The sequence below is a fragment of the Vipera ursinii genome (assembly GCF_947247035.1).
Source record: "Vipera ursinii genome assembly, chromosome: Z".
NCBI classification, from domain to species: Eukaryota; Metazoa; Chordata; class Lepidosauria; order Squamata; family Viperidae; genus Vipera; species Vipera ursinii.
In genome coordinates, this window is record NC_139517.1 from 30865774 (window position 1) to 30892021 (window position 26248).

General features: G+C 39.3%; 1 protein-coding gene across 2 annotated transcripts; it reads left to right on the forward strand.

The window, feature by feature from the left end:
• On the forward strand, positions 1–25907 carry SLC35B1 (solute carrier family 35 member B1). 2 transcript variants are annotated; one of them, XM_083376650.1, is made up of 9 exons: positions 15–537; positions 1988–2091; positions 6155–6285; positions 9494–9524; positions 9985–10145; positions 12991–13117; positions 14787–14893; positions 17511–17664; positions 19974–25907. In XM_083376650.1, exons 1-9 carry the CDS (start codon positions 59–61, stop codon positions 20024–20026), a joined length of 1347 nt encoding a protein of 448 aa, XP_083232776.1. In that variant the 5' UTR covers positions 15–58; the 3' UTR covers positions 20027–25907. The 2 variants fall into 2 exon arrangements, with proteins under 2 accessions (XP_083232777.1, XP_083232776.1); XM_083376651.1 differs by lacking the exon at positions 14787–14893 and having other exon boundaries at positions 1–537.
• Positions 25908–26248: the final 341 nt, after the last annotated feature.

A 26248-nucleotide genomic window follows, 5' to 3' on the forward strand; every position in this document is an offset into this window, starting at 1 on the left:
GCAATGAAAATGTGACACGAAGTTCGACTGGGCCGGATAATCACGGCAGACGCGTTTGATGACGTTTAAAATGGTCGCCCTAGTCCTTCTAAGCCCCTATATAACGCCGTGGCGTCTACAGGCTAATTTCCGGCACGGAAAAACAAATGAAGACGTAGGACTGCACGGGAAAAAGAAAAAAAAAAGATGCCGAAATACTTTTTTCGCCTGGCAGTTTCTCTTCAGCAGGGTTAGGCTTGTCAGGCAGTGTATTAGATACCTCCGCGTGGAGTTGGAAAGGACCTTTTTAGTCCACGGCGCAGCCGCCTCTATGTGGCCCTCTTTTCCGCCACCGTCGTTGCCGGTGCAGGATGAGTGCGTGGAGCTATCACCACTGAGAGTATCTGGACACGAAACTACTGCGTTGTCGGGCATGGGGGCGCCTGGGGGGTCAGGAGGTGGAAGGACTTCGTTTGTCTCCGAGCGGCTACGGTTGCCTCTCTGCTGTCTGGGTGTCTTCGTGTGCTACTTCTGGTACGGCGTCCTGCAAGAGACAATGTAAGTCACTTGAGGAGAACGCTTTCTTCTTTGCAGGGCTGGCTGAGATGCTTTTGGTTCTGGCTGGCGGAAATTTCACTACACCCTCCGAGAAACTCTTCCTTCCCAATTACTGTCGTTCCTAATAGATGTTGTCCCATTGATGACTCCATCTAAGCTCCTTATATATGCTTAAGAAAACACTTGGTTTTTGTGACCCCAGATAACCACCTGCAGGCTCAGATACGATACGACCTGTCTAAATTTAAATCAATTGATTCAGTGTATCTAGTCTAATTAAATCTATAGTACAAATTTAACAGTTGTGCAGCAGGTAGAAATCCCATAGATGACTCTGCTTTACTATTGGTTATGGATGGATAGTGAAGAAAAACATAGCTATACAAATTGAGTCAGTTTCATGGTTATTAAAACCACAGAAATTTCCCTACAAAGTGGAATAGGCAGTATGCGTGTATTAATACCTCACTCAGATTTTAAGCTATCTATTAGAGTTTACAGATGGCCAGTTCAAACTAAGGAAGGAATTTTGACTTGGTTATATCCTCATATATCTTTCTGAGTTTAGTGCAGTATTTTTCAATTATTTTACTGCAGAGCATTTTCCAGTCAGTTGTTTCTTTAAAAACAGAGCCCTAATTTTGTAACAAGAGTTTATGTATTGCATGCAGAGATTTAATTGATCAATAAAATGATTAAGGTTAATGATTTAAAATGTAGAATGATAGATAATCTGTAATATAGCTTTACGCTATAGTTCTTGAACATGTTTGGTCATACTTCACATAGAATTTCACTGTCCTAACAAAAAAAGTAATTCTAAGTATGTTTGTGTTCAGTGAACTTAATTCCATTTTATTCACATTGGGCTTACCTCAAGTCATTTTTTTAAAAAAAGTTTACTTTAAAAATATAGAAAGTAAGTTACAAGTTCATGGTATAAAAAAAGTGCAATTTTCAAAGTGCTTTGAAAAATGTGACTTATAAGTTCTTTGATTTTTCTACCGGTAGTTAATTTGTAGGAGGCTTGAGATTTTATATTGACTATGATTCTCTTTCTGATTTTAAATCATTTCATTTCCTCCTCCATGTTAAACATGTATGATCTTATATTTCTTTTGTTAGTAAGCTGCTATCTAGTGGTCCTGCTGGGAAGACTCCATCAATATAATAAAATCAATAATTTGCATATTTTTGTGAAAGGACAATGGTTGTCCAACAAGAGCATTTGCTTAGTGCTCTGTAATTGGTTTCCTTTTAGTGAATGTAACTTCTAGAGAAAAGATGGTGATTGCCTGTGATTCATTGGTGGAACACCTGGAGGGGGGAGGAACAAATGTTCTCTGAGCCTTGTAAATTTTGAATACATACATGAAAATAGTTTGGATGCCTTGATATGTATTGCATCTTTGGCAATGATTCTTCTTCCTACGTGTTTTTCCCCCTACAGTACAAGAGGCAAATATGGGGAAGGAGCAAAGCAGGAGAAATTCAGATATGCTTTGTCTTTAGTGTTTATTCAGTGTGTGATAAATGCTATTTTCGCTAAGCTGAGTAAGTACATCCAAAAAAAGCAGTAAACTGTTTTGCATTCTCTTGATTCTGGAAGCTGTTATAAAACTCCGAATCCAAAACACCACCTTTTTTTTCTTTTTCTTTTCCCCCCCTTTTTGTGTGTGTGTGTGTGGAAACCATGTGCTATGATCAGTGAAATCTATAGGGGGGGAAAACCAAGATGGTGGGCACAACTTACATCATAACACTATTTTGGGGGGGGTTGGGGGGGGAACCATCCTCCCCACCAAAGGACACTGTTGCCTGTGACTTGACTTGACTCACTAATTCAAACCCATGCATAAACTTCAGCCTCCCTTTTCTGCTGCTTATTGTGGCCAGTAGTCATTGTTCTCTGGTGGTTCTTCTTAGAAAGAGAAGAATTTATTTATTTTTATTTTTATTTTAATTCCATTTATATCCCGCCCTTCTCCGAAGACTCAGGGCAGCTTACAAGCTTAGCAGTAGCCTTCATTCTATGTATATGGGAGAACCATACTAAGGATTACATTTTTGGGGAATGCATTTACTTCCCCTTCTCCCTATTATATATATTTAGGAAATATATATCTAGCCATGTCTATTAAAATCCATTGATGATTATCATAACTGATGGAGGTGTGGGTAAATATAAAGAGAAGCACACTGTTGCTTATGAGCTTTTAAAGAGAAGCTACATAAAATACATCTATATACTTCTTCTATATTTTGCTAAAATGAAAAATAATTTACATGTGCTATGTCTCCTATATTTCCCATTCCAATGAAAACAGCACAATAAATTATATTTGGGCAGGAGAAAAAAACCAAGTTATTTTCTCCTTATTTACAGCATACTGCACTTTAAATGTACTTTATAAGAGCCTTGGTGGAGCAGTGGGCTAATGCCTCCTTAAGTAACACCAGCTGCCTGCAATTAGTGCAGGTTCGCATCCCACCAGGCTCAAGGTTAACTCAGCCTTCCATCCTTCCGAGGTAGGTAAAATGAGGACCAAGATTGTTGGGGGGCAATAAGCTGACTTTGTAATAATGCCGCTGGGGGGGGGGGGCGAAAGCCCTAACAAGCAGGCATATACATAGAATGAAGGCTACTGCTAAGCTTGTAAGCCGCCCTGAGTCTTTGGAGAAGGGCGGGATATAAATGTAATAAAAATAAAATAAATAAATAAATAAATTCTTCATCAGAGAAAAATAAAACCTCTCAAATATATTTTGTAAATTCCTTTACTTTTTACTGTCCCCTTCTTCCACTGCTGCAGGCAAAATGAATAGAGAATAACAGTTGACAGCAACATGTGTGCATATTGTATATCCTTGGAAAAGAGAAAGACAGATGGGGAGGTAGAGGGTTGTGTAGAAATCTCTCCTATCTTCCTCTTGCCATTTTCTTGAGTGTCCCAACTCTTCTTACCAGAATTGCATTGCTATGCTTTCCCAGGTTTATTGAACTAACCAATTTTATGAATCTCCGTGATATATAGAACTGAAAAGTAACCGCAATATATAGGTTTATAAATGTGATTGCTTCCTTTGTGTTTAAACATAGCCACAAGTAAGAGGGTTACTCTCTTTTAATTTGCCCCCAATTACTTAATTGTAGTTGGAAATTAGGGTAAAACTATATTATAACTAGAGGTATGCTAATCATTTTGAGCTGAACTGCTTCCTACACAATGTAATTGTCTTACTATACTATAAATGTTCTGCTATTGTTTTTTGTTTAACCTTACAGGATGTCCTGCACCTAAAACGACCCACTTGAATTCAGAACAGCTGTACAGCATGTAATATAGGTAGTTCTCAACTTATGACCATTCATTTAATGACTGTTGAAAGTTAGGTTCTGAAAAAAGTGCCTTATGACTGGTTGTTGCACTTATGACTGTCACAGCATCCTGGTATGGTGAAGAGGCAATTTGGGCCCTTGGCAACTAGCATCTATTTACAATGGCTGCAGCATACCCAGTCCAGTGACCATTTTCTCAGCCACCTTCTAGAAGTAAAGTGAATAGGGGAAATTGAATTTGATAGTCACAGTGATTCATTTAACAACCATGTCAAAACAGTCGCAAAATTGGGTGTAACTCATTTAATGAGTCGTACCACTTAGCAACAGAAGCTCCAGTACAAATTGTGGTCATAAGACAAGGAATTTCTGTAGGTCTGAAGAGCACCCACTTTTTCTTTCATTTGTTACTGGCTGTTCATAACATCAAATTTATTTACAACTTCTGGAAAGAACATTAAAGAATACTAGGAGAAAAAAATCATATGTAATACGAGTTGCAACCATAACAGAGTCTGCCCATTATAGTTGGAAGTTGTGACAGCCTTTAAATGAACCGCTTCACTTAATAAACCCCAAATCCCTGCTTTCCCCAATGCAATTGTTAAATGAACGTGCAGGTCATTAGGTGGAACCTGGGGTTGTTGAGTGAGCACATGAGACCCTGGGAGGCCTACTGTAGGCACAAGCCCAACTGCCTCAGACCTCTCAAGGTTTTCCCACTCTTGGGAGTCCCCACAGCTGCTTGGGCCTCCTGCTCTCCCTTCTCCACACTTACCCTTTGCAGACCTCCAAAGCTCAGGAGATTGGGGTAAGGATGGAGGACAGGCCACTCTGTTGCTGGGCCACAAGGCACAATCCATAAGTGGCAGTCTTTTTCTGAGTGCATCTATAAACTGCTTTGAACCAGCAACCCATGCAGCCCAACAGTGGAGCAGTTTTGTGGCTGCACAGCCTGATCATGGAAGGGCCAGCTTGGAAAATGACAAGCGCTTATAGGATCCAAGCAATAAGGATCTTTGCTTTGCAAAGAAACACTGAGCTCTCTTAAGTGGAGAGGTCCATTTTGTTCTGCATTAGTGAGCTCTTTGGGATCCAAACCTTAATTCACCAGTAAAAATAACTGGCTCCCCTTTCTGTCCTGCGCTGTGCTAGATAGCGCACAATGGGGAGGGGAAATGGCTATCTTTGTTGATGAATTAAAGCTTGGACTCCAAAGATCAGATTGCCATTTCCCTTCTCCACTGGGTGCTGTTCAGCATAGTGTAGGGTGGAGAAGGGAAGCAGCTGTCTTTGCCAGTGAATAACTACTTAGCTCTCAAAGAACTCACTAATGCCAGTGGAGCAAAACAGGCCTCTCACAGAGAGCTTAGCTTTTCTTTGCAAAGCAAAAGTCTCTCTTACTGGGATCCCACAAGCAACTCTCATTTTCCAAACCAGTGCTTCCACAATCACACTGTGCAGCTGCACGGATTGTTGAGTCAGAGCGGTTTATAGCTATAATCAGAAAAAGACAGCCATGTGGCTCAGCAGTGGAGCAGCCTGCCCTTCTTCCCTACCCTGACTACCTCAGCTCTGGAGATCTTTAAAAGGTAAGTGAGAGATTGGTGACCAAGGTGGGGAGGAGTATGTGGAATCCAGTGGGGTAGCAAAGCAGGCCCAGTGCCTTTGGAGACTTGATGGGTCAAGGGGAATGAATAGGTGGGGGGGGAATGAATAGGCAGGTGGGGCATGCGGTACAATCTCTGCAGTCAGTCATAAGGGCAAATGACGGTAGAAGTGCTGTAGCAGTTTTAACTTTTGAGAGGGTCTATTGTAACTTTGAATGGTCGTAAGTGATTGGTCGTAAGTCAAGGACTAACTGTATTCTCTTTGGCTGGAAAAATTCTTGCCAGGCAAAAATTTAAATTTAAATTTTGGCTTTATTTCATTTCTATTTGAGTGAATGTTAGATTGTTGCTAACCTGGCAAATAGCATAAAAGTAGTTTGCAGTCAGATTATCTTCTTGCCTCCCCTTTTGGGAGGAGGTCTTGGAAACAGGAAGAAAATTGTGGAGTTCCTAGTGTTCTCTGAGCTTGTTTGCTTGCAGGTGTTTCATTACCCAAATAGATAATCTTATCAATTTCATTGGCTAATGAAACATCTGCAAGGAATACCAAAAACTCCACAGCTCAACACTGAGCTGCAAATATTCTCCTTTGGAAGGAAGGAAATTGTTTTACCTTTTGTCCCTAAATTAAACATATATTGTGTTTAATATAAACTTTTCCTACCAGTGATCCAGTTTTTTGATGCTGTCAAGGTGGACCGGACTCGGAATTGGCTCTACGCAGCTTGCTCTCTCTCATATCTAGGAGCAATGGTGTCCAGTAACTCAGCACTTCAGTTTGTCAACTACCCAACTCAGGTGAAAAAGAGCAGAGAGTAAAAAAAGAGCAGAGAGTAGGTGTGGGTGCTTGATGGCCGATGGGAAATTAGATAGAAAATGGGATATCTTTTCCTTTTTGCTAGGGAAGAGCTTGGCAGCTTATTGTATTATAACGTATTAAAAGCATACAATAGTGTGGAAAAGGGGCAGACAATTAATTCCCTTATTGCTTATATTAAATTGCATTATATTTCCATGGTTGTATTGGGAGGAGAAATAAGAAATTCTAGGCTTGATTTTGGTGTTTTCAGTTTACAGTTTTGTCAAGGCTTAAAGAGATGCTTTATTAACAGAATTTTACATTCCCTCAAAGCTGCTTTGCTAAGCATGTCCCTTCATTTTTAAGACTTAAGGGGTTGATTTACTTACCTAGCTATAGAATATACAGGCTGCTCCAGTCTCCCAAATCTGAGTGGTATAAAATTCCTTAATATATAACTATAATTTAAATCATATACAGTGGTAGCTGGGTACTCATTGTTAATTGGTTCCAGAGACGCGATTCATACAAAAAAAAATCACAAAGTATTAAACTAGGAGTATCAAACAAACCATGTGACTAATACGTCACCGTTTGTTTTGGCTGGAATGAGTCATGGGGCAGATGACACCAACAAGTTCTAGCTGGTGCATAGAGTACCAGACAGTGAGTATCAGGATAAAATTTTCACGTCAAAATGTGTTGAGTGTCAAATTTGTTGAATTTCAAAGCAGGTGAATACTGAGGTATGACTGTAGTTAGAAAACAGCAACAACAGCTAGAAGCATTCTTACGAAACCAGAAGTCAAGAATAAAAGCTTTTTAAAAATAATTTTTATGAAAGATTTTAATTACAGTAGCAAAAGTAAATACAAACTAAACTCAGAAAAAGCAGAAGAAATAGAATAAGAGGTACAAAGAAAGAAAGGCTTGATGATGTTATCTAATTGGGTAATGAAATATCTTCAAACAAATAATTTAGCTCAAGAGAGCACCAAGGATTAAAAAAAAATAAAATAAAGAGAAAGCATATAATAAAAAAAGAAATGTATAAAAATGACTTTCAATCTTCCAATATTCATCACAAGTAAAGTTTAATATGATAACTCACTCTCAATAGGTTTACAAACAACTATCCCTTCTTTCTTTAACCCATCCCTAATCTATAGAAAAAACCCTGAAATCACCAACTTTTCAATCTGGTGTCCACAAAAAGTCTATAAAGAGTTACCACAGCTTTATAAAAATATGTTTTAGTTTAACCTAACAATCTTGATTCTTAATTCATTCAAATGACATACAATTTGCTGTCTGTAATTTTTCTTTTTCCCATGGCAGAGACTTCTAGCTTTAGCAAACCTTTTTTTAAATCCAGTAAAAAAATAACTACCCAGGTCATTGTTTTGGTTTGTCATTTGTATTTTCATTTTGATTTTCAAAGTTTTAACCAGCTTCTTTTCTATATCCAATAAAAAATCCTTATTGGGATTCTCTTGGCTGTAATTTCACTCACTGTCTCCTCTCTTGCAATCTACTCTATTTTGTATTTCCAATTTGATTTTCAGAACTTTAATCACCTTATTTTGTGTATCTAGTAAAAAGTCCTCATCAGGGTCATTCTCTTGGCTTGTCATCTGTAATTCTGCTATAACTGCCTCCTCTATTTTCTAAACCATACTTTTTTTTAAAAAAAATCAGTATTTCTGGTTTAGGTATTTCTGTAGTACTTCAAGTATTTCTTTCGGATATGGTCTCCATAAAAACAGACATCATTGATTTTTCTGATGTTGTAGCTACTAATGTTGCCCCATTCTTTGAAAATCTCTTGAAATATTTCTAATGTTACAGAGTTTTGTATCATTTTGTGAGTCCTCATGCTAATCCAAAATCAAAGGCATTTACACTTTTTTTCCCTTTTCTGCCTGAAATCTTTAATCACCCCTGGTATCCAGTTCTGGAAATAAAATCTCAAGTTTCTGTTTTGACTTTAGATAGACAAAAAAAATTGAATTCTCAGAAATTATGTCATTATTTCCAAAATATTATACTATTACTCTGAGATAAGATTGGTGACCAATAATTTTTATGAATAAAATAAATCTTATAATAAAAACTGTTAATAAATAACTGTCTTAATTCAAAATCTTGATTTATTCCCCATTTATTTTTGGTTATATTTTTATCGTTAAAGGTTCCAAAAAAACTTGCTGGTTCCTTAGCATTTCCATGGTGCTTGTCTCTGCTCTCTCAGAGATGAGTTTATTTCACTATACCTCCCCTGGGAGCCCAAGAAGAAAAAGCTTGAACAATATTAAAAGGATGTATTTTGCTTTGCTGTGGAGCTCCCCTTAGCCATTTCTTGCAGTTCCTGTTGAAAGTGTATAAGGTGGAGCAATTCTACCGCCAGTGGGATAACCTATAGGTTGTTCATGAGAGGCCGTCAGTGGGACTCCTAGGAGTACATAACGGTTTCCTGGGCCAGATAGCTCCTTTGCTATGTCTGGAGAGAATCTCCCAGGCAAGAAGATTATAGCACAAAGAAGTTCTCACTACTCAGAGTAATTTAATTGTTTTGTTGAAGAGAATGTTTTCGCTCCTTTGCTGAACCCCAATAAATAACAACGTGAATATTGTTAAAGGCAACATGGGTTTGATTTGATTTATGAACATGGTTTTTAACTCTTCAACTCAGTGGTTGATCAAGCAAATTTATGTGTGTGTGTGTGTGTGTATCTGTATGTATGTATGTGTGTGTGTATATATATATATGTATGTATGTATATGTTGTTCACTTACTATGGCCCCAAGACCAATAGAACACACTGCCTATAAGAGCTGAAGTTTGAGAAGAGTGGCCAAATGTGATTCTTTGTATAAAAGAGAAGAATGAGTAGAAGGTAGAGAAGTAGCAAAGAAAGGAAAGAATAAGACAAAATAGCTGTGGGAGTGAAGAGTTTCAGAAGGAAATACCACAGGCTTAAAACGAACATAGAATGTAATGGCTTTACAAAGAAAAGAGAAATATTCAACTAATAAAGGTGTGTGGCTTCTGCTTAGAACATGATTAACTTCTGCACCTTAAGCAGCTAGTTTCCCCCCCCCCACCACCACCCCTTTGAGTTTTTCACATTCTTCAAGTGCCAGAGATGTAGAAGATTATAGTCAAGTAAATCTCTCTCTCTCTCTCTCTCTCTTTTACTTTCATAGGTCCTTGGAAAGTCCTGTAAACCCATTCCAGGTATGCAGTTCCTGATCCTATACTCAAAGTCATGTATGCCCAGGAACTTTTGAGATACATTGCTCACATTAATTGAATCCGACTGTTTAATGTAACTTTATTGGCTTCTAAAGTTGGACTTCCACAATAGCTTTACTGGTATTTGGAAAAGGGGAGAGTAGGGATTGGGGGGGTGGGGGGAATGGGAAAAAAGGAAAGCAATGGCTGTTGATACTATGTGGCTAGTACAGCTGAATCACTTCATGTTCAGATCCGCAAGTACCAGCTATTTTCTTGAGTACAGTGAGATAGCCTAGCAACTTTAGGTTTAGGAACAAAGGCTCCCCAGAATTCTTAAGAATGACCAGTGGGAAAGTATGCAGATGATTGCAATATGCAAGATAAAATGAGGTGGTCATTAGTTAATTAAATTTCTTAGTAGGACTGTATACTTTCCCCCACATTTCTTTTCCTTTTCTAGTCATGCTCCTGGGAGTGACAGTGTTGAGAAAGAAGTATCCCTTGTCCAAATATTTCTGCGTCTTACTGATTGTCACAGGTGTAGCCCTGTTCATGTACAAGCCGAAAAATGTAGGAAGTGTTGGGGATGAACATGTTTTTGGATATGGGGAACTCCTGTTGGTAAGTCCTAAACTCTTAAAAAGCAAAACAAAAACTACCAGGAAAATTACAGGGTGCTAAATTATATTTAGGGACGTGGTGGCTCACTGGGTTAGGACGCTGAGCTTGTCGATCAGAAGATCGGCAATTTGGCGGATCGAATCCCGAGTGCCGCATAGCAGAATGAGCTCCTGTTACTCGTCCCAGCTTCTGCCAACCTAGCTGTTCAAAAGCAAGTAGAAAAATAGGGACCACTACGGTGGGAAGGTAACAGTGTTCCGTGCGCCTTTGGCGTCTAGTCATGCCGGCCACATGACCACGGAGACGTCCTCAGACAAGCGCTGGCTCTTCGGCTTTGAAACGGAAATGAGCACCGGCCCATGTGCTGGGGAACCTTTACCTTTACCTTTTTAAATTATATTTTGTAGAGAAGTGGAAAAGGATGCCTTTCAAGGACATAATCTTTGGTTACCTTGGCACCTGACATTTTTATTTGCATGTTTCATTAAGCTACCCATGACTTACTGAACTGTAAATATTTCTTTAAAATATTTTATTGCATGGAACAATTAATCAAGCTTCCCTCCCACTAACAAAATAAAAGTTAATAAGTAATATATTATTTAACATCTACCAAAAAGGGGACGGAGGGAGGGGATTGGAGAAAGTAAAAAAGAAAGTCTGGGAATGAGTTCTGTAGAAACTCCAAAAATAAAATAAAGTGCTTTTCTGCTTCTTTTTTTAGAAAGTTAATTCAAATCCTTGTTGTGAATCAGGCCCTTCCAATAGTGCGTGTATTTAATTATGTTATATGGTTGCCTATTACATATAATGATTCTAGTCAGCTAACAACAGCTCATAAAAACATAGAAATACCCTCCCCCCCAGGTGCCAAACCCAACAGCCTCCCATCTCAATCCCCATCCTACCCCAATGCTTGGGGGAAGAGCAAATTTTTGGTCCCAGGTCTTTAGTCCTCTGGAAGGCTAAAAACATAGGGAGGATTGATAATGATTCTTTAGATCATCTCCCAAGTAAGAAAATCCAGTTACTGATGTCTTAGTAAATTTAATCTGCTGTGGGTGTAGCTAAGCAAAATATATACTTTATCTAGCCATATCAATAGTCCATCAAGTTGTGAACGTTTAAAAATGAACAACCCAATTGACACAAAGCAACATAGCTTTACTGATTGAAGGTCATGTCAAACTAATCTGATTGACTTTTTAACCATGTCACAAATGTTTTAGATAAAGATAGCCTTGTGGATGTAGCCTATCTGGATTTTAGCAAAGCATTTGATACAGTTCCATATAATGAACTCATAAAAAGGTTATACAGACGAGGGTTTAACCATTGGGTGGTTCAGTGGATAGGAACCACTGAAGAATATATCCCAGTGTCTGATTGTTAATGGGCAATATCTGAACACAGAGCAGTCACAGGTGGTGTGCCATAAAGCTCAGCCCTAGATCCTGTTCTGTTCAGTGTGTTTGTTAGTGATATAATGCAATGATTGCTAGGTAAGGTTTGTCTTTCTGCTAATGATGCAAAAGTATATAATAGAGTTAATGTTCAGAAGAATCATGGAAAATGATTTGGCGTTGCTGGAAAATGGTCAAAAATTTGGAGAGTGCAGTTTCTAAAAGTATGATCGTGCATTGGTTTAGAGAGAAGAAAACGATTTAGATTTGCATATGGTTGCAAAATGAGTAAACAATGTGGACAGACAGCTGTGAAAGCAAACAAAATTCTGAGATGCATCATTTAAACAGATCACTAGCAGGAAAAAGGAGGTCCTAATATAGGGCTTTTGTCAGACCCTGTTAATTAACCGAGATCACGTGTCCAGCTCTGGAGACCTCACTTTAAAAAAGATATTGACGAGACTTGAGCAAGTCCAGAGATGGGCAACAAAAATGGTACAAGGTTTGAGGGACAAAACATAACAGGAGAGATTGGAGGAACTGAATATGTACAGCCTGGAGGACAGAAGGGAAAAGAGGGGACAGGATTAAAACCTTTAAATATATTAAGGGTATGAATAGGGCTTTAGAAGGCAGTACTTTCAATATTAAGCAAATATCCAGAACACGGGGGCATAACCCCAAACTAACAAGAAGGAACAAGAAGGAAAAAGTAAAATTAGAAAGTATTACTTCACAGTGGAAACTTTGAAACAACTTTCAACAGAGTTAGTGGGTCAGTCATGAGTTTAAACATGCTTGGGTAAACAAATGTCCATCATCTGACAAAAAATTTAAAAATAAATAACATAAAAATAATTAATAAATAAAAAGATAAAAACAAAAAAACTTGAAAAGGCAGACCTGATGGACTACTATGTCTTTTTCTGCCATCAATTTTCTATGTTTCTAATATTAATCTGTTTGCTTCTAAAGGTCAGACTTCCACAGAGACTTTAGCCAAAAAAAGGAAAGGGAAAAAATATTGTTGATATTATGTGACTAGTAGGATGGGATCGGTTCATGTACAAATCTTCAAACAGGCATTGCCTGAGTTAGTATTTCCAATAGTTAGGAAGAGATGGCAAATGGAATTATTTATTTTCCTAAAAGCAATCGCTACTAAAACATAAATGTAAATTTATCATCAAAATTCTTCTGGAAGTTTTCCAACAAGAAAACAAGATGATTTAAGAATGATAACATTCCATCCTTACGGGCTAGTTAAGGGGCAGAACTCAGTTAATTTAACAGAATTTGCGAATGCGATTAATATCTGAACCCAGTGGACAGTATTTGCATATTCCTGTGTGGTTACAGGGATGTATATTGTTCAAAACAGTGGTGCTTTTCTTCATCAACAACATTAGACTGTGATTCTTTTCCCTTCATCATTTTAGTTGCTGTCTTTGACACTGGATGGTTTAACTGGGGTGTCTCAAGACCATATGAGAGCTCACTACCAGACCGGTTCCAATCATATGATGTTAAATGTTAATCTATGCTCCACTTTGTTCCTGGGTGCTGGTAAGTATATTCTTTTGATTCAGCCGAAGAAGAAAAAAATCATGCTGATTTGAATTCAGTCAGTGTGTAGGGAATCAAATCAAGTACAATACTTTTGAGATTTGTGGAATCCTTGTGTTGTAAAGCTTGGAATAGCATCAGTTGCCTCATTGCTAAATGGTAGATTCTCCTCCTTCCATCTTCATATATAATGTTTTATGGTACTGAATGTTCACCTGGTGAAAGTTGTTTCCACACATAGATTGCTGTTAATTGGATTAGAGTAAATATTGCTTTGTATAATACTCAATTATTCAGGAAGCTTCTTTATAACTCCATAGTGATGATTACCCTAGTGCAACTTGCATGTGCCCTTATTTTGCTTTAATAACACAATTCATACCGCGTCCAATCTTACCTTGTTTCAGAAGTGGGATAGCACTTCTCCAGAAGGGCAAGCAGTGGTGCCGCTGCAGCAGCAGCCACCTGGCAACCCCCCTGTCTCTCCCCAAAGCTGTTCCTGGCCACAGTTTGGGATAGGTGGGAATCCCAGTGCAGGTTGGCAGTAATGCTTTGTTCCTCCGTTTGGTGTCTCCCTTGTTCCAGGAATATAGACATTGTTCTGATTTCCTTTGACTGCAAAGCGTTAAACCATACTCTTTTATTTTTGTGTGCGATGGTTAGACCCTCTCCAGAGAGACTGCCTTAGGAGAAAAGATTGGATAATTAATGAAATGGAGCAGCCCTTGCAGCCAAAGTAATTTGGAGAGCAATTGTTCCCCTCTTTTCAATCAACCAGCATTTACAGAAATAGTGTGAGGTGCAATTCTGCAGACGCTGTAAAAGGGATTGTGTGCTGATCGGCTGGTCCTCTTTAAGTTAAAGTGTCCAGAAAAGCAAGGTACCAGTCAGCTTCTGAGCTGACTAAAACAACATACAGAGATAGTGCTCCAGTGCCTTCTGACTTGGGCAGAAATCTGCGAGAAGTGTGCATAGCTCAGTGTAAGGTCCAATCTGTCCAGCTCTGCAAAAGCAAACTTTTGCAGCATCAGATTATCAAGCTCTTCCATCTTCTGAGAACAACATTGCCTCCCTCTCTTACTACCTTCAAAATTTGTGAGCTACAACTCCCATCATCCCTGGCCATTGGCATACTGGCTGGCTATAAATGATTAGGACCATCTGGTCACCCCATCCAGAAATTTCCACATTTCTCCAGGAAAGCTGTTTTAGAGAAAAAAGAGCCTTTCTCTTTCTTCAGCAAGGTCATCTCTGGGATCACCATCTCCCATACTGATCTGCCTAGACAATCAGATCAAATACGGTCAACACCCTCCAGGTCCCATCTATTTAAGAATGTCTTTTGACAGGACCTAGGAAATGGGGCATTTTCTGTCGCTTTCCCTGATAAATATGGTCTACTAGTTCGTTCCTGGGTTTCAGGAGGGCAGTTAAGACTTGACTTTCCTATCTAGCCCAGGAAGAAGGCATGTTTGGAATGCTGGGATGTATTAGTGGATCTGCCCCTTACAATGTTGCCTTACCCTGAGTTTCACTGCTTGTTGGAGAACATCTGCTTAAAAAGAATATGGTTTAGGAGCCAAATAGGACTGGTCACAGGATGGTCAAGGCACAGTAAGAAGTTTTGTTATTCTGTTCTATTTTCTCATAATATTTTCTTTTTCGCTAGGTATTTTCTTTACAGGTGAGCTTTGGGAATTTTTGAGTTTCACTGAGCGTTATCCTACCATCATCTATAATATCCTTCTCTTTGGCCTAACCAGTGCTTTAGGTCAGGTGAGCAACTAGATTTTTTTAATGTTAGACAGGGAGGTGCTTTAACTGTCAACATTGTGCTGTACCACTGATGTAAATACGGTATGTGCTACATAGTAATATGTTACAAGGAGGAATACCAGCTACTTCTCAAGTACAGGTAGCCCTCAACCGAACGACCACAATTGGGCCCCAAATTTCTGTTATTAAGCGAGACACTTATTAAGTGAATTTTGTCCCATTTTACAGCCTTGCTTGCCACAGTTGTTAAGTGAATCACTGCAACTGTTAAGTTAGTAACATGGTTTTTCAGTGAGTCTGACTTCCCCATTTACTTCGCTTGTCAGAATGTCGCAAAAGGTGATCACATGACCCCAGTATACTGGAAACGGTCAAAAATATGAATCAGTTGCCAAGTATCTGAATTTTGTTTACATGACCATGGAAAGGCTGTGCCAGTTGTAAGTGTGAAAAACAGTCATAAGCCACTTTTTCAATGCTGTTGAAACTTTGATCAGTCACTAAACAAATCGTTTTATGTCGAGGACTACCTGTATCTTGACTTCCCAAATGGCTTGTTTGTGAGATTCTATCAGAGTAGAATGCTTCATTCATCCCTCCCAAATGTCTTTATCCCTCATAGGATTTTGTTGTGTGAAATACATTTGGGTGTATTCAGACTGGTCACATTAAATCAGGAATATTGGTTTAATAAAACACTTTGCAGATAAACTATACTGTGCACATGCAAAGTGGACAAGGAGGATTTTTTTTTTTTGCTATCTGAAGGCAGGATAATTATGTAAACCAAAACAATCCAGAATCATCAGCTTTAACCCAGGGTTTATTATCAGCTCACAAATTTTAGAGGGTTTTGGATGACTTTAATTCCTACTTATCGCACTCATTTCTCATGCTAGTAAAGTTATGCTTAAAATTCTACAAGCTAGACTCCAGCAGTATGTGGATTGAGAACTACCAGAAGTACAGGCAGGATTTCGAAGAGGCAGAGGAACTAGAGATCAAATTGCTAACATACGCTGGATCATGGAGAAAGCTAGGGAGTTCCAGAAAAACATCTACTTCTGCTTCATTGACTATGCTAAAGCCTTTGATTGTGTGGATCATAACAAACTCTGGCAAGTCCTTAAAGAGATGGGCATACCAGACCATCTTATTTGTCTCTTGAGAAATCTATATGCGGGCCAAGAAGCAACAGTGAGAACTGGACACGGAACCACTGATTGGTTCAAAATTGGGAAAGGAGTCCGGCAAGGCTGTATACTGTCGCCTTGCCTATTTAACTTATATGCAGAGCACATCATGAGAAAGGCAGGGCTAGATGAATCAAAAGTTGGAATTAAGATTGCCGGAAGAAACATCAACAACCTAAGATATGCAGATGATACCACTCTAATGGCAGAAAGTGAAGAAGAACTAAAGAGCCTCGTGTTGCGGGTGAAGAAGGAGAGTGCAAAACGTGGGTTGAAACTAAACATTAAGAAAACCAAGATCATGGCATCTGGCCCTCTCAATTCCTGGCAAATAGATGGGGAAGAAATGGAGGTAGTGACAGATTTTATTTTCCTGGGCTCCAAGATCACTGCAGATGGGGACTGCAGCCAAGAAATTAAAAGACGCTTGCTCCTTGGGAGGAAAGCCATGGCAAATCTAGACAGCACACTAAAAAGCAGAGACATCACCCTGTCAACAAAAGTGTGTATAGTCAAGGCTATGGTCTTCCCAGTTGCAATGTATGGCAGTGAAAGCTGGACCATAAGAAAGGCTGAGCGCCAAAGAATTGAAGCCTTTGAACTATGGTGCTGGAGAAGACTCCTGCGAGTTCCTTGGACTGCAAGGCGATCAAACCGGTCAGTCCTAGAGGAGATCAACCCTGACTGCTGTTTAGAAGGCCAGATCCTGAAGCTAAAACTCAAATACTTTGGCCACCTAATGAGAAGGAAGGACTCACTGGAGAAGAGCCTAATGCTGGGAAAGATTGAGGGCAATAGAAGAAGGGGACGACAGAGAATGAGGTGGCTGGATGGAGTCATTGAAGCAGTAGGCGTGAGCTTAGATGGACTCCAGAAGATGGTAGAGGACAGGAAGGCCTGGAGGAACGTTGTCCATAGGGTCGCGATGGGTCGGACACGACTTCGCAACTAACAACAACAATTCCTACTTTGATTGTGTCCCTAAATTCTCATTTTCATGTTTGGCTAATTTTTTTTACAAAAAATTAAAAGCACTCGACTAATTCACAGAATTATTTTTTAAGATTTTAAATGATATTTGAAATACAGACATGATTAAAGCAAGCCTCCCAGAAATACCAGAGGCTGTTTATTATTTGAAACAATTTTTAAAGTTCCAGTTACATAATAAATTCCCTACTGTAGTGCTGTTACCATTATAAATTTCACCTCAGTCTATTTGCTTGAAATGGATATTCTTTCTGTTTAGTCTTGTATTTTCTTCTTCCTTCTTTACTGTCTTCCAAGGTTGCATGCTTTTTGTTGCATTACCAGTTCAGTTGGAGGCAAGATGTTTTCACAGAGAGACTACAAGATCAGTGTAATACCAGATGTATTTCTGACCAAGCTTGCGTGTCTCTCCCCCCCCCCCATTTTTATTGCAGACTTTCATTTTCATGACTGTGGTCTATTTTGGGCCTCTGACCTGCTCTATTGTCACCACAACTCGCAAGTTCTTCACCATTTTGGCTTCAGTCATTATATTTGCCAATCCTATCAGTAATCTACAGTGGATGGGTACCACCCTGGTATTCCTTGGTAAGAGAAGAGTTCAGCTTCTTTTGACTTTATTGTTTCGGAAAATGTCAGCCTTAGTTCCAGTGTATGATTTCCTGCAGGTTTAGAAACCTGGATAGCTATTTCACTGCGCTTCTCACTTCTCTAGGTGTAGAGGTTTTATTAGTTTTAATTAACTTAAATCCATTTATAGGGTCCTTAACAGCTACAATGATATATACTTTTTCCTACGTGCCATTCTTCCCTCAAACTGTACTCCATCAAATCAAATCTCCACTGGCTCAGCTATAGTGAAGGTTAGGCGAAAATCATTTAATATGCTGGAAAAGTTTGATGATTTTAAAAAATAAAGCAGAAAGATTTTGCTGATGCTCAAATGCCAGAAGAATTGAAAATAGCATTCCTATGGCAAGACTTTTTCTTCCTTAACCATGGGTGTTAGGAATACCTGAGAGTGGGCTGATGCAATTAAAACACACACTGCAACTGTGGACTTCAGTTCCCAGAATTCTGAGTAATTATTTTGACTGAAGGATTCTGGGGATTGAAATCTAAACATCTGGAGAGTGCCTAGGTTGGGAAAATCTGAACTAACACTTCAGGTAAAGTTGCTGATAGTCAAAGGATTGCAAATTTTTAAACTAAATCATCTTTTCCCAACTGGTTTTAACCTATTGTGTTTTGCTTCGTCTGCACCTTCAGTGTGCTTTTAAGATATGTTACACTGTGCGATTGTCTTTTGCTTGTTATCACATCTTCTCCTTCTCACCGTAACACTACTTTTAGTGGTTGTGCCCAGGGTTCAGCAATTATTTTATCTTAGCTCAGCAGATATAAAATCTGCTTCATACTGTACTCCCACAGATAATAATTACTTGTACAGAGAGCTATTAAGTGAGATGCTTTTAAATCTACATCATCATTTCTGGGACATTCTTGTAAGCTGAAGATCTGCTTCTAATCTGCTAGGGGTAGCTTTGTATGTTCCAAATCATCCCAAGTTAGAAGCCTTGATCATCTACCGTATTTTCCGGCGTATAAGACGACTGGGTGTATAAGACGACCCCCTACTTTTCCTGTTAAATTATAGGGTTTGGGCTATACTCGCCATATAAGACTACCCCACTGCATACAAAGTCTGCTTGGATTGGGTGGGTCAGCTCTCCCTGCCTGCCTGCCCAGCCCTCCCTGTCTCCAAGACGATCCAAGCGGTAGTACGCAATTTTTTTTAAAAAAATCCCATTTATATCCTGCCCTTCTCCGAAGACTCAGGGCAGCTTACAATATAAACCACAAATCAATGTGCTTAGCAATGTACAAAGTACACTTCCGGCATCCAGAGCCTGCCTGCGTTTCTTTAACCTCCACATGCTTCTGACTCTCGACAACTTCAGCATTGTAAACCTTGCTGCTGTTAGTATCCTGGGTGACTCTTCTCCAAACCTCCTCTACCCCAACCCGGGTGAAAACGCTAACATGCTCCCAGTGTGTGCCTGTCCCTCTCCAACCAACTGCCCCCCCCTCATCCGTATCTGGCTCCAGCGGGCTCGTCCACACGTCCCAGGGCCACCCTCCAGCAGTCCCCGGCTCCGGTCCATCTGACACCGACAGAAAACAGCCGGCCCTTGCCTCCAGCGCGGAGGCTATATCATGCAGTCCCGGCACAGGTCCGTCGGCAGGCAAGGGAACAGCTAGCATGTTTTGTAGTGCCCAGGCTCCCTGTAGACAGACTGGGCTGTCCTCCTGAGTGCCTGTGGGATCCTCAGCAAAGCCCTGCGATGCAGGCGCGTGCAAACGCCGTGAAGCAGCTGGTCGTCGGGTTTGCAGAGCCAGGAACCGATGATCAGCTGATAATCGGGCTTACTGATTACGGGTGACCTCCTCCCTTGTTTGTCGGAGCGCCGGGTCATGGAGTGAGCCGTGTGCAGTGGGGGGGGTGTGAGTAGGTGAAGCAGGGCTTGTTTTTGGAACGAGACCCCCTGCATAGTGTCGGGCCCGCAGGGCTCGACAACGGACAGCAATTTTGTGATTCCCTCCCCCTGCCTCCCCCCCTATCAATGAGCTGCCGAGGTTGCCTGCGTGTGTGTATGTGTGGAGGGGTGTTGCCTCTGGTTTTTCCTGTAACATCGGACAATAAAACTGCCCCTAACCCTAACACCCGGCGTATAAGACGACCCCTGACTTTTGAGAAGATTTTTGTGGGTTAAAAAGTCGTCTTATACGCCGGAAAATACGGTATCCTCTTTTACTCAAGATCACCCCCACCCCAACCTTTTGCCCTGTAGCATCATTTCCAATCCCAATTAATGTTCCCATTTGTTTTTCTGCAGGACTTGGCCTAGATGCCAAATTTGGGAAAACATCAAAGAAAACTTCACACTAAGAAGATTTTAGTGTTTTTCTTGAAAACCTTAAGCATAAGGAACTATTAACTTATTTCCCACTGCTGGTAATTTGGCTCAGGATGAATGCTTGGGGAAAGGGGACAGGATAGTAATGGGGTTGTTTTTATTAAAAATGTGTTTAATTTTTTTAATGGTAGCTTTATTTTAGTAAAAAATCAAAGAAGTAGCTTTTCAATTTCTACTGAGGCAACAAAACTGTAATTAATGGATGGCAAAAAGAAATTATTGATGGACTAGGATGAATGCTTCATGTGAAATAAAAGGAGGGACAAGAGAAAAACCTATATGTTTATGTGTTAAAATTTACTTTTCATGTCTTGTGCCTCAGCGGGGTGGAAGGTGTTACAGTATTTATTTAGTTTTTTGTGTATACAATAATTGTATACTGCCTATCCTAGAGACTCAGAACAGTTTAACCATACAGTAACCATAAATATCCATCTTAGGATAAAACAATCTTCACAGACCAACCAATCTTCTTCTTTTTATGTGTCTAGATCAAACTTCTGATTGCCAGAATGAAGCCACCTTCTTGGCTTTGTCATTGGCCAAAAATAAGTCATCATCAGTACATGTTTCTGGTATTAGCTGACATACCAGCAGATGGGCCGGGCTGTGTGTCTCTCCATATTTACACCCTTGGTGGTGTTATCCACTAAGGATGGATAACTTGAGTGTATTGGTCCAACCAAACCAATCAAAACCCTACGTAACGTACTATAAAACAAAACATAATCAGATAAATTAAAGTTAAGCACTGTGAGTCTACTAGCAAGTTTGGTAGCATAGTTTGTGATAAAGTAGAGCACTAAAACTACTTCATGGAGAAGCTCTGTCCCTCCAGAAGACAGTTGAGGTAGCTATCCAATGTTACATTCACACGTAATGCTAAATTGATCATTTAAAAACTGGTTTATAGAACAATCCATCCATCATGGCTTTGTAAATCATAATAGATTAATTCCTATGTCGCAGTAACCAATAGGCAAACAAATAATGTCATGCTTTAGCATTTATTTGGGTAAAAATGGCTGAGATTTCAATATAACCTTTAACATGAGTAAAGTTGATCTAATTTTAGCATATTAATATTAAGAACTTATTTAAATTATTTGATTTAGATCACTGGATCCTAGGGGTATGCAAAATGACCAAAATATATTTCAACTTTTGAAAGTATGCTTGGTTGTGGATGGTCTATGCCCAAACAATACATTTGTTTCAACGCTTTAATCCAGGACTAAAATACAGAATTGGCTCAGGGAAAACAGGAAACAGAAAAAAGTCAAGAACCAGAAGAGTATGGAAAGGGAAGCCATTGGAAAATTGTGAGGTGGGCAAGCTGGTAGAATATGCTGTGCTGACAGCCAGATCAGGGAATGTGATTTCATATTCTATGAGAGGATATTCTTGTGCTAAAGTGGAAGTTTCTGATAATAGAACTGGGGCATGTGACCAGAATTAGAGACAACTTGTTAGAATTTAAGAGCCGCAAGCACTTTTTATCTTGCACTTCTCCCTTTGTTTGCTTCCAGATTTGGATTTTAAATACGAGGGCAACTTGGAAATAAACCTCCATTTGGTTATCAATGACAGACACCTGCAGATATTATTATACACATTAGAAAACTACATTACTTTTAGACATGAATCGCCATTCAAATTGAGGCTCTTGTCATAATGTCTTAGAAGGTTTGAAATTCTTTAGTAGTAGTCCCTCAGCGCCAAATCTGGGCTATAGGGTGGGGGTGGGGTTTTCATCAAAACATCCCAACAGAATTGCTTCAGAGGTTTTTGGGTGCATCTAGCGGTGTGCAGGTGAGCATTATCATGAACCAACACCATGCTGGAAGTGGTGCCATAGAAAATTCTGCCAGATGTGAAGATACCAAAGGAGTACTGCTAGTGAAGTTCGTGGAGTGTGGTTTGACCATCAATTCAGAAGTCTAGTGTGAAACGTTACGAAAATTCAGACGAGCCATCCATAACAAGTGTTGAGACTTGCTGACTTCCGGTGTGGTACTGGTTCATGATAATGCTCGCCCACACACCGCTAGACACACCCAAGAACTTTTGAAGCATTTCCGTTACTCAGATTTGGCGCTGAGCGACTACTACTAAGAAATTTCATACCTTGTAAGACATTATGACAAGTGCCTCAATTTGAATGGCAATTATGTCAAAAAGTAATGTAATGTTGTAGTTTTCTAATGTGTATAATAAAAGTTCAGTATCTGTGAGTGTCTGTCCTTGATAACCAAATGCAGGTTTATTTCCAAATTGCCCTCGTAAAAACTATGTGATATTTTTTGTAAACAAAGGGTGAAATAACCATAGTATGGTATAATTTCCCAATACTTATACTGAACTAGCATAACACAAAAATAAGCAACTGCTTTGGGGAGCTATGATTTTCTGCAATTAATCACAGATTGCTCATGACTCTGGTTTCTGTACTTGGGAACTGGAAAAAAGTGCCAATAGAAGTCATAGATTTTTCTTTTGACTAAGTCATATATTGATTCTTATGATTACACATGTAGCATTAGTTGGGCACAGGAAGCAACTGCAGTGGCTAGTTCCAAAAATGTTCATTTAGTGCTTGGATTGTTTGGCATAAAAATAGGTAGTAATTGGCCTATCCTTTAAAAGGATGAGTTGTTAAGAGAATTTGGGACTTGCTGATGAAGCTCAAAATGTAAAAAAATAAATAAATCATTTTCTAAAGGTCATTAATCATGAAACTACAGGGAATGTTTGCTTTCCTGATATTGTTGAATAGCAACTTTGAAAATTTTTCTTTCCTCATCTGAAAGAGGCAAGTTGCAGAAGCATAGACAATCACATCTTCCTTCAGTGATGCTTGGTGCCACCTGACCACATAGACAACTTCATTGCTTTATTGAGATAATTTGCCATTTTGTAATTCAAAACCAAACCAGCCGTCTTCCCAACCTGTTTTACAACCTGGGGGGACAACAAAAGTCTGTTGTTACCCAAATACTCACCGGCTTGTGTGGTCAGCTTTTTAGATCAGCCAAGGCTGCAGATCTGCTGCCACCTGCAGCAACGAAGAGGCAGTACAGGAAAAGTCCTACTGTTATTCATGATAAATAATGTACTCAAAGGAGGGCAAAAGTCATAAGGATATTTTGCCTAACACTCAACCCCTTTACAGTATAAAGTAATGTCGGGAAAGTCTACAGATTATTTCACAGTGATATTGTTCTATTTTGGATGATGTTTTTCACCACCATTTTCATGTTGCCTTTAAACACTGAAGGTACTAGAGGAATAGTTGAACTGTACTGCTAAAGAAACTCATTTCTTTTCCTTCCCAGCCATGCTTCCCTGAACTTCTAAGACCTGCACTATGAAATGTTTTAAAAGCCCCCTGTTTTAATTAAGCAGGAGCCCCCGAGAATTGCACCAGGCATACTCCTTTGAGTTTCCTAGCATGAGAAGAGGGCGGGCAGCTAACATAAGGCTGCCTTGGAAGCTCATAGACTGAGGCCTCTATGGAGCAAACTTTACACATGAAAGCACGTCTCCACCAGCTGTCGCAACCAGGCTCCATCTGCTCTGTGCTTTTGGCCTCTCGCCCTTCCAGATGGGACCTTGATCTCCTTTCCTTGGTGGTGCTGGCAAATGTGCTCTCTCCTCTCTGGTCCCCATCTTTTCCAATTTCTCTTCAGCCTTCAACTGATGGTTACATTGATCTTTTTGGATGTGCTTGTTCTCTGCCCCCTCTTCTTTCTAAAATTAGACCTTTTGCAATATTGGAAGGCATTATTGTAATCCTGTTCCTTATTTTCCTAAAAGTCAACCAGAGGGGAAAAGGTAGTTTCTTTCGTTAGTGAATACTGCAAATGGTGACTTCCTCAGAGTGGATGTAAAGCAACCCACTTTTTGTAAAATTGTAAAAGCAATTGGGGTGGGGGGTGAATGGAGGGAGACAGCTATTATCCTTCCCAGCCAGTGTATTTTTTAAAAATATTTTTTAAACTTGTCTGCTAGCCAAATTGTAATAACTCTGGGATATAGAAGATATTCGTTATTCATGTTACTTTTTAAAATTTTGTAACAGAAATGATAAAACATGTATAAAAAGCATCTGTTGGGGAAGAACATAAACATGCCAGGCAGCTTTTATTTCTAACAAATCCAACAATGCAGCCCCACAACAACACTGTGAAGGTGATTCAGTTGAGAAAAGGACAGGGGTAGGTAACAGGTAGTCCTCGTCTCACGACAACAATTGGGTCCAAAAGTTCTGTTGCCAAGCAAGACTTTGTTAAGTGAATTTTGCCCCATTTTATTTCTTGCAACAGTTGTTAAGAGAATCATATGGTTGTTAAGTGAATCTGGCTTTGCCATTAACTTTGCTTGTCAGAAGTTGCAAAAGTGATCATCATAAATATGAGTCAGTTGCCAAGCATCTGAATTTTGATCACATGAGCATGGGGATGCTGCAACGGTCATAAGTGTGATAAACCGTCATTAAGCCATCTTTTTCTGGGCTGTTGTAACTTTGAGCAGTTACTAAATGAACTGTTTTAAGTCAAGGATTACTTTTCAACCAGGGAATGGCTTAAGGAGTGTCTTGAGTGGTTAAATGATAGTGAACATGCAGCTGGACTGTCCTCATTGAACAGTTGCATGCAAAACAAAGCCATCTAAAAGAATATTTATGAATTGATTACCAATTAATCAAATTCCTGAAGCTGTAATTGTAGCTTTATATGGCACTTAGGCAAACAAAGATAAATACAGGGTCTACCAAAAGTCAGGTCCCCTTATAGGTAATGCCTTGCATACATTAACTTAAATGTTTGAATGGGATATTTCTTCTAAAGACTTTCCTGTTATTTGACACACAATCTTGGAACATTCCTAAATACAGTAACATTTTATCTAGAAAAATAACAAAAGCAGTTCCCAACATATGACCACAATTAGGACCAGAATTTCTGTTGCTAAACAAGGTGATTGTTAAGTGAGTCACATCTGATTTTATGACTGTTTTTATGCTAATGTTAAGTAAATCACTGCAGTTGTAAGTGAGTAGTGTGGTCATTAAGCAAATCCAGCTTCCCCATTGAATTTGTCTGTTGGAAGCTGAAAACATTACAGACGATGATTGCATAACCCCAGGCACTGCAGTGCAACTGTCGTAAATACAGTACATGCCAGTTGCCCAAATTGAGGATGCTGCAAGAGTTGTTAAATGTAGGGGACTGGTTGTAAATCACTTTTTTTAGTGACATTGTAACTGAATGGTTGCTAAACAAACGGTTGTAAGTCAAGGACTACCTATAAAACATCCTAATTGGCCATAGGGCCTGGCTTTTAGTATACCCTATATATTTCTTGTCCTCACGCCCCCTTGTAGTTGCTTCCCCAAACTTTTCTTTAGGATTATTTTCCTTTCTTGTGTTGATTTTCAGCTGTCAAAACATTTTTGCTGGAAAATTATGGCATTGACCCTCACATTAAGAGTTGAGTCCGATCTACTAGCAAACTCTGCACAACATAGTTGCAGGCAAGACTATATGATCATATCTATTGCTGTTCTTTTACTGCACACAACAACAACACACTGTCTGATTTTGCATGACATATTGGACTAAAATACAGTTGGCTAGTTTGTGGTTTAGCGTGTCACGTGTCTTCCTTTTCCCAGTTAGGCTACATTATATTGGGTATACTTGCAAAAAAAAAGAATACTGTAAGTTTACATTTTAATTCAAAATTGTCTATCTGAAGTGATTTTAAAAATCTGTCTCTTGTAATTTTATGCTAAATGTCCTAAATGTCCTTTTTCAACTTAGAATATTAGAAATAAAAACTTACTGATAAATCTGATCTAATTATTTATTTCTCATCTCTGATTTCAGCCGTAACAGTAGTGATGGGTGTTCACTGGCTTTCCAAGAGGGGGTAGAGGATTCAAAAGAGTAGGATTGGGTATTTTATGCAGGTATTATTGAAGCACTTGGGTAATGGCAGAAATAAGCAAACCCAATGAAAATCAAACCAAACCCCAAAGATCTATGGTGATGCTTAAATGTTTCTGATTCCATTTGAATATCCAATATGTCTGCATAAATATAGTTAATAAGTTCTAAAACTAGATATGGAGAATCTGAGTTTTAAAAATGAGTAAAAAACTTTATATTTGTTCATTTATTGAAGAAAAT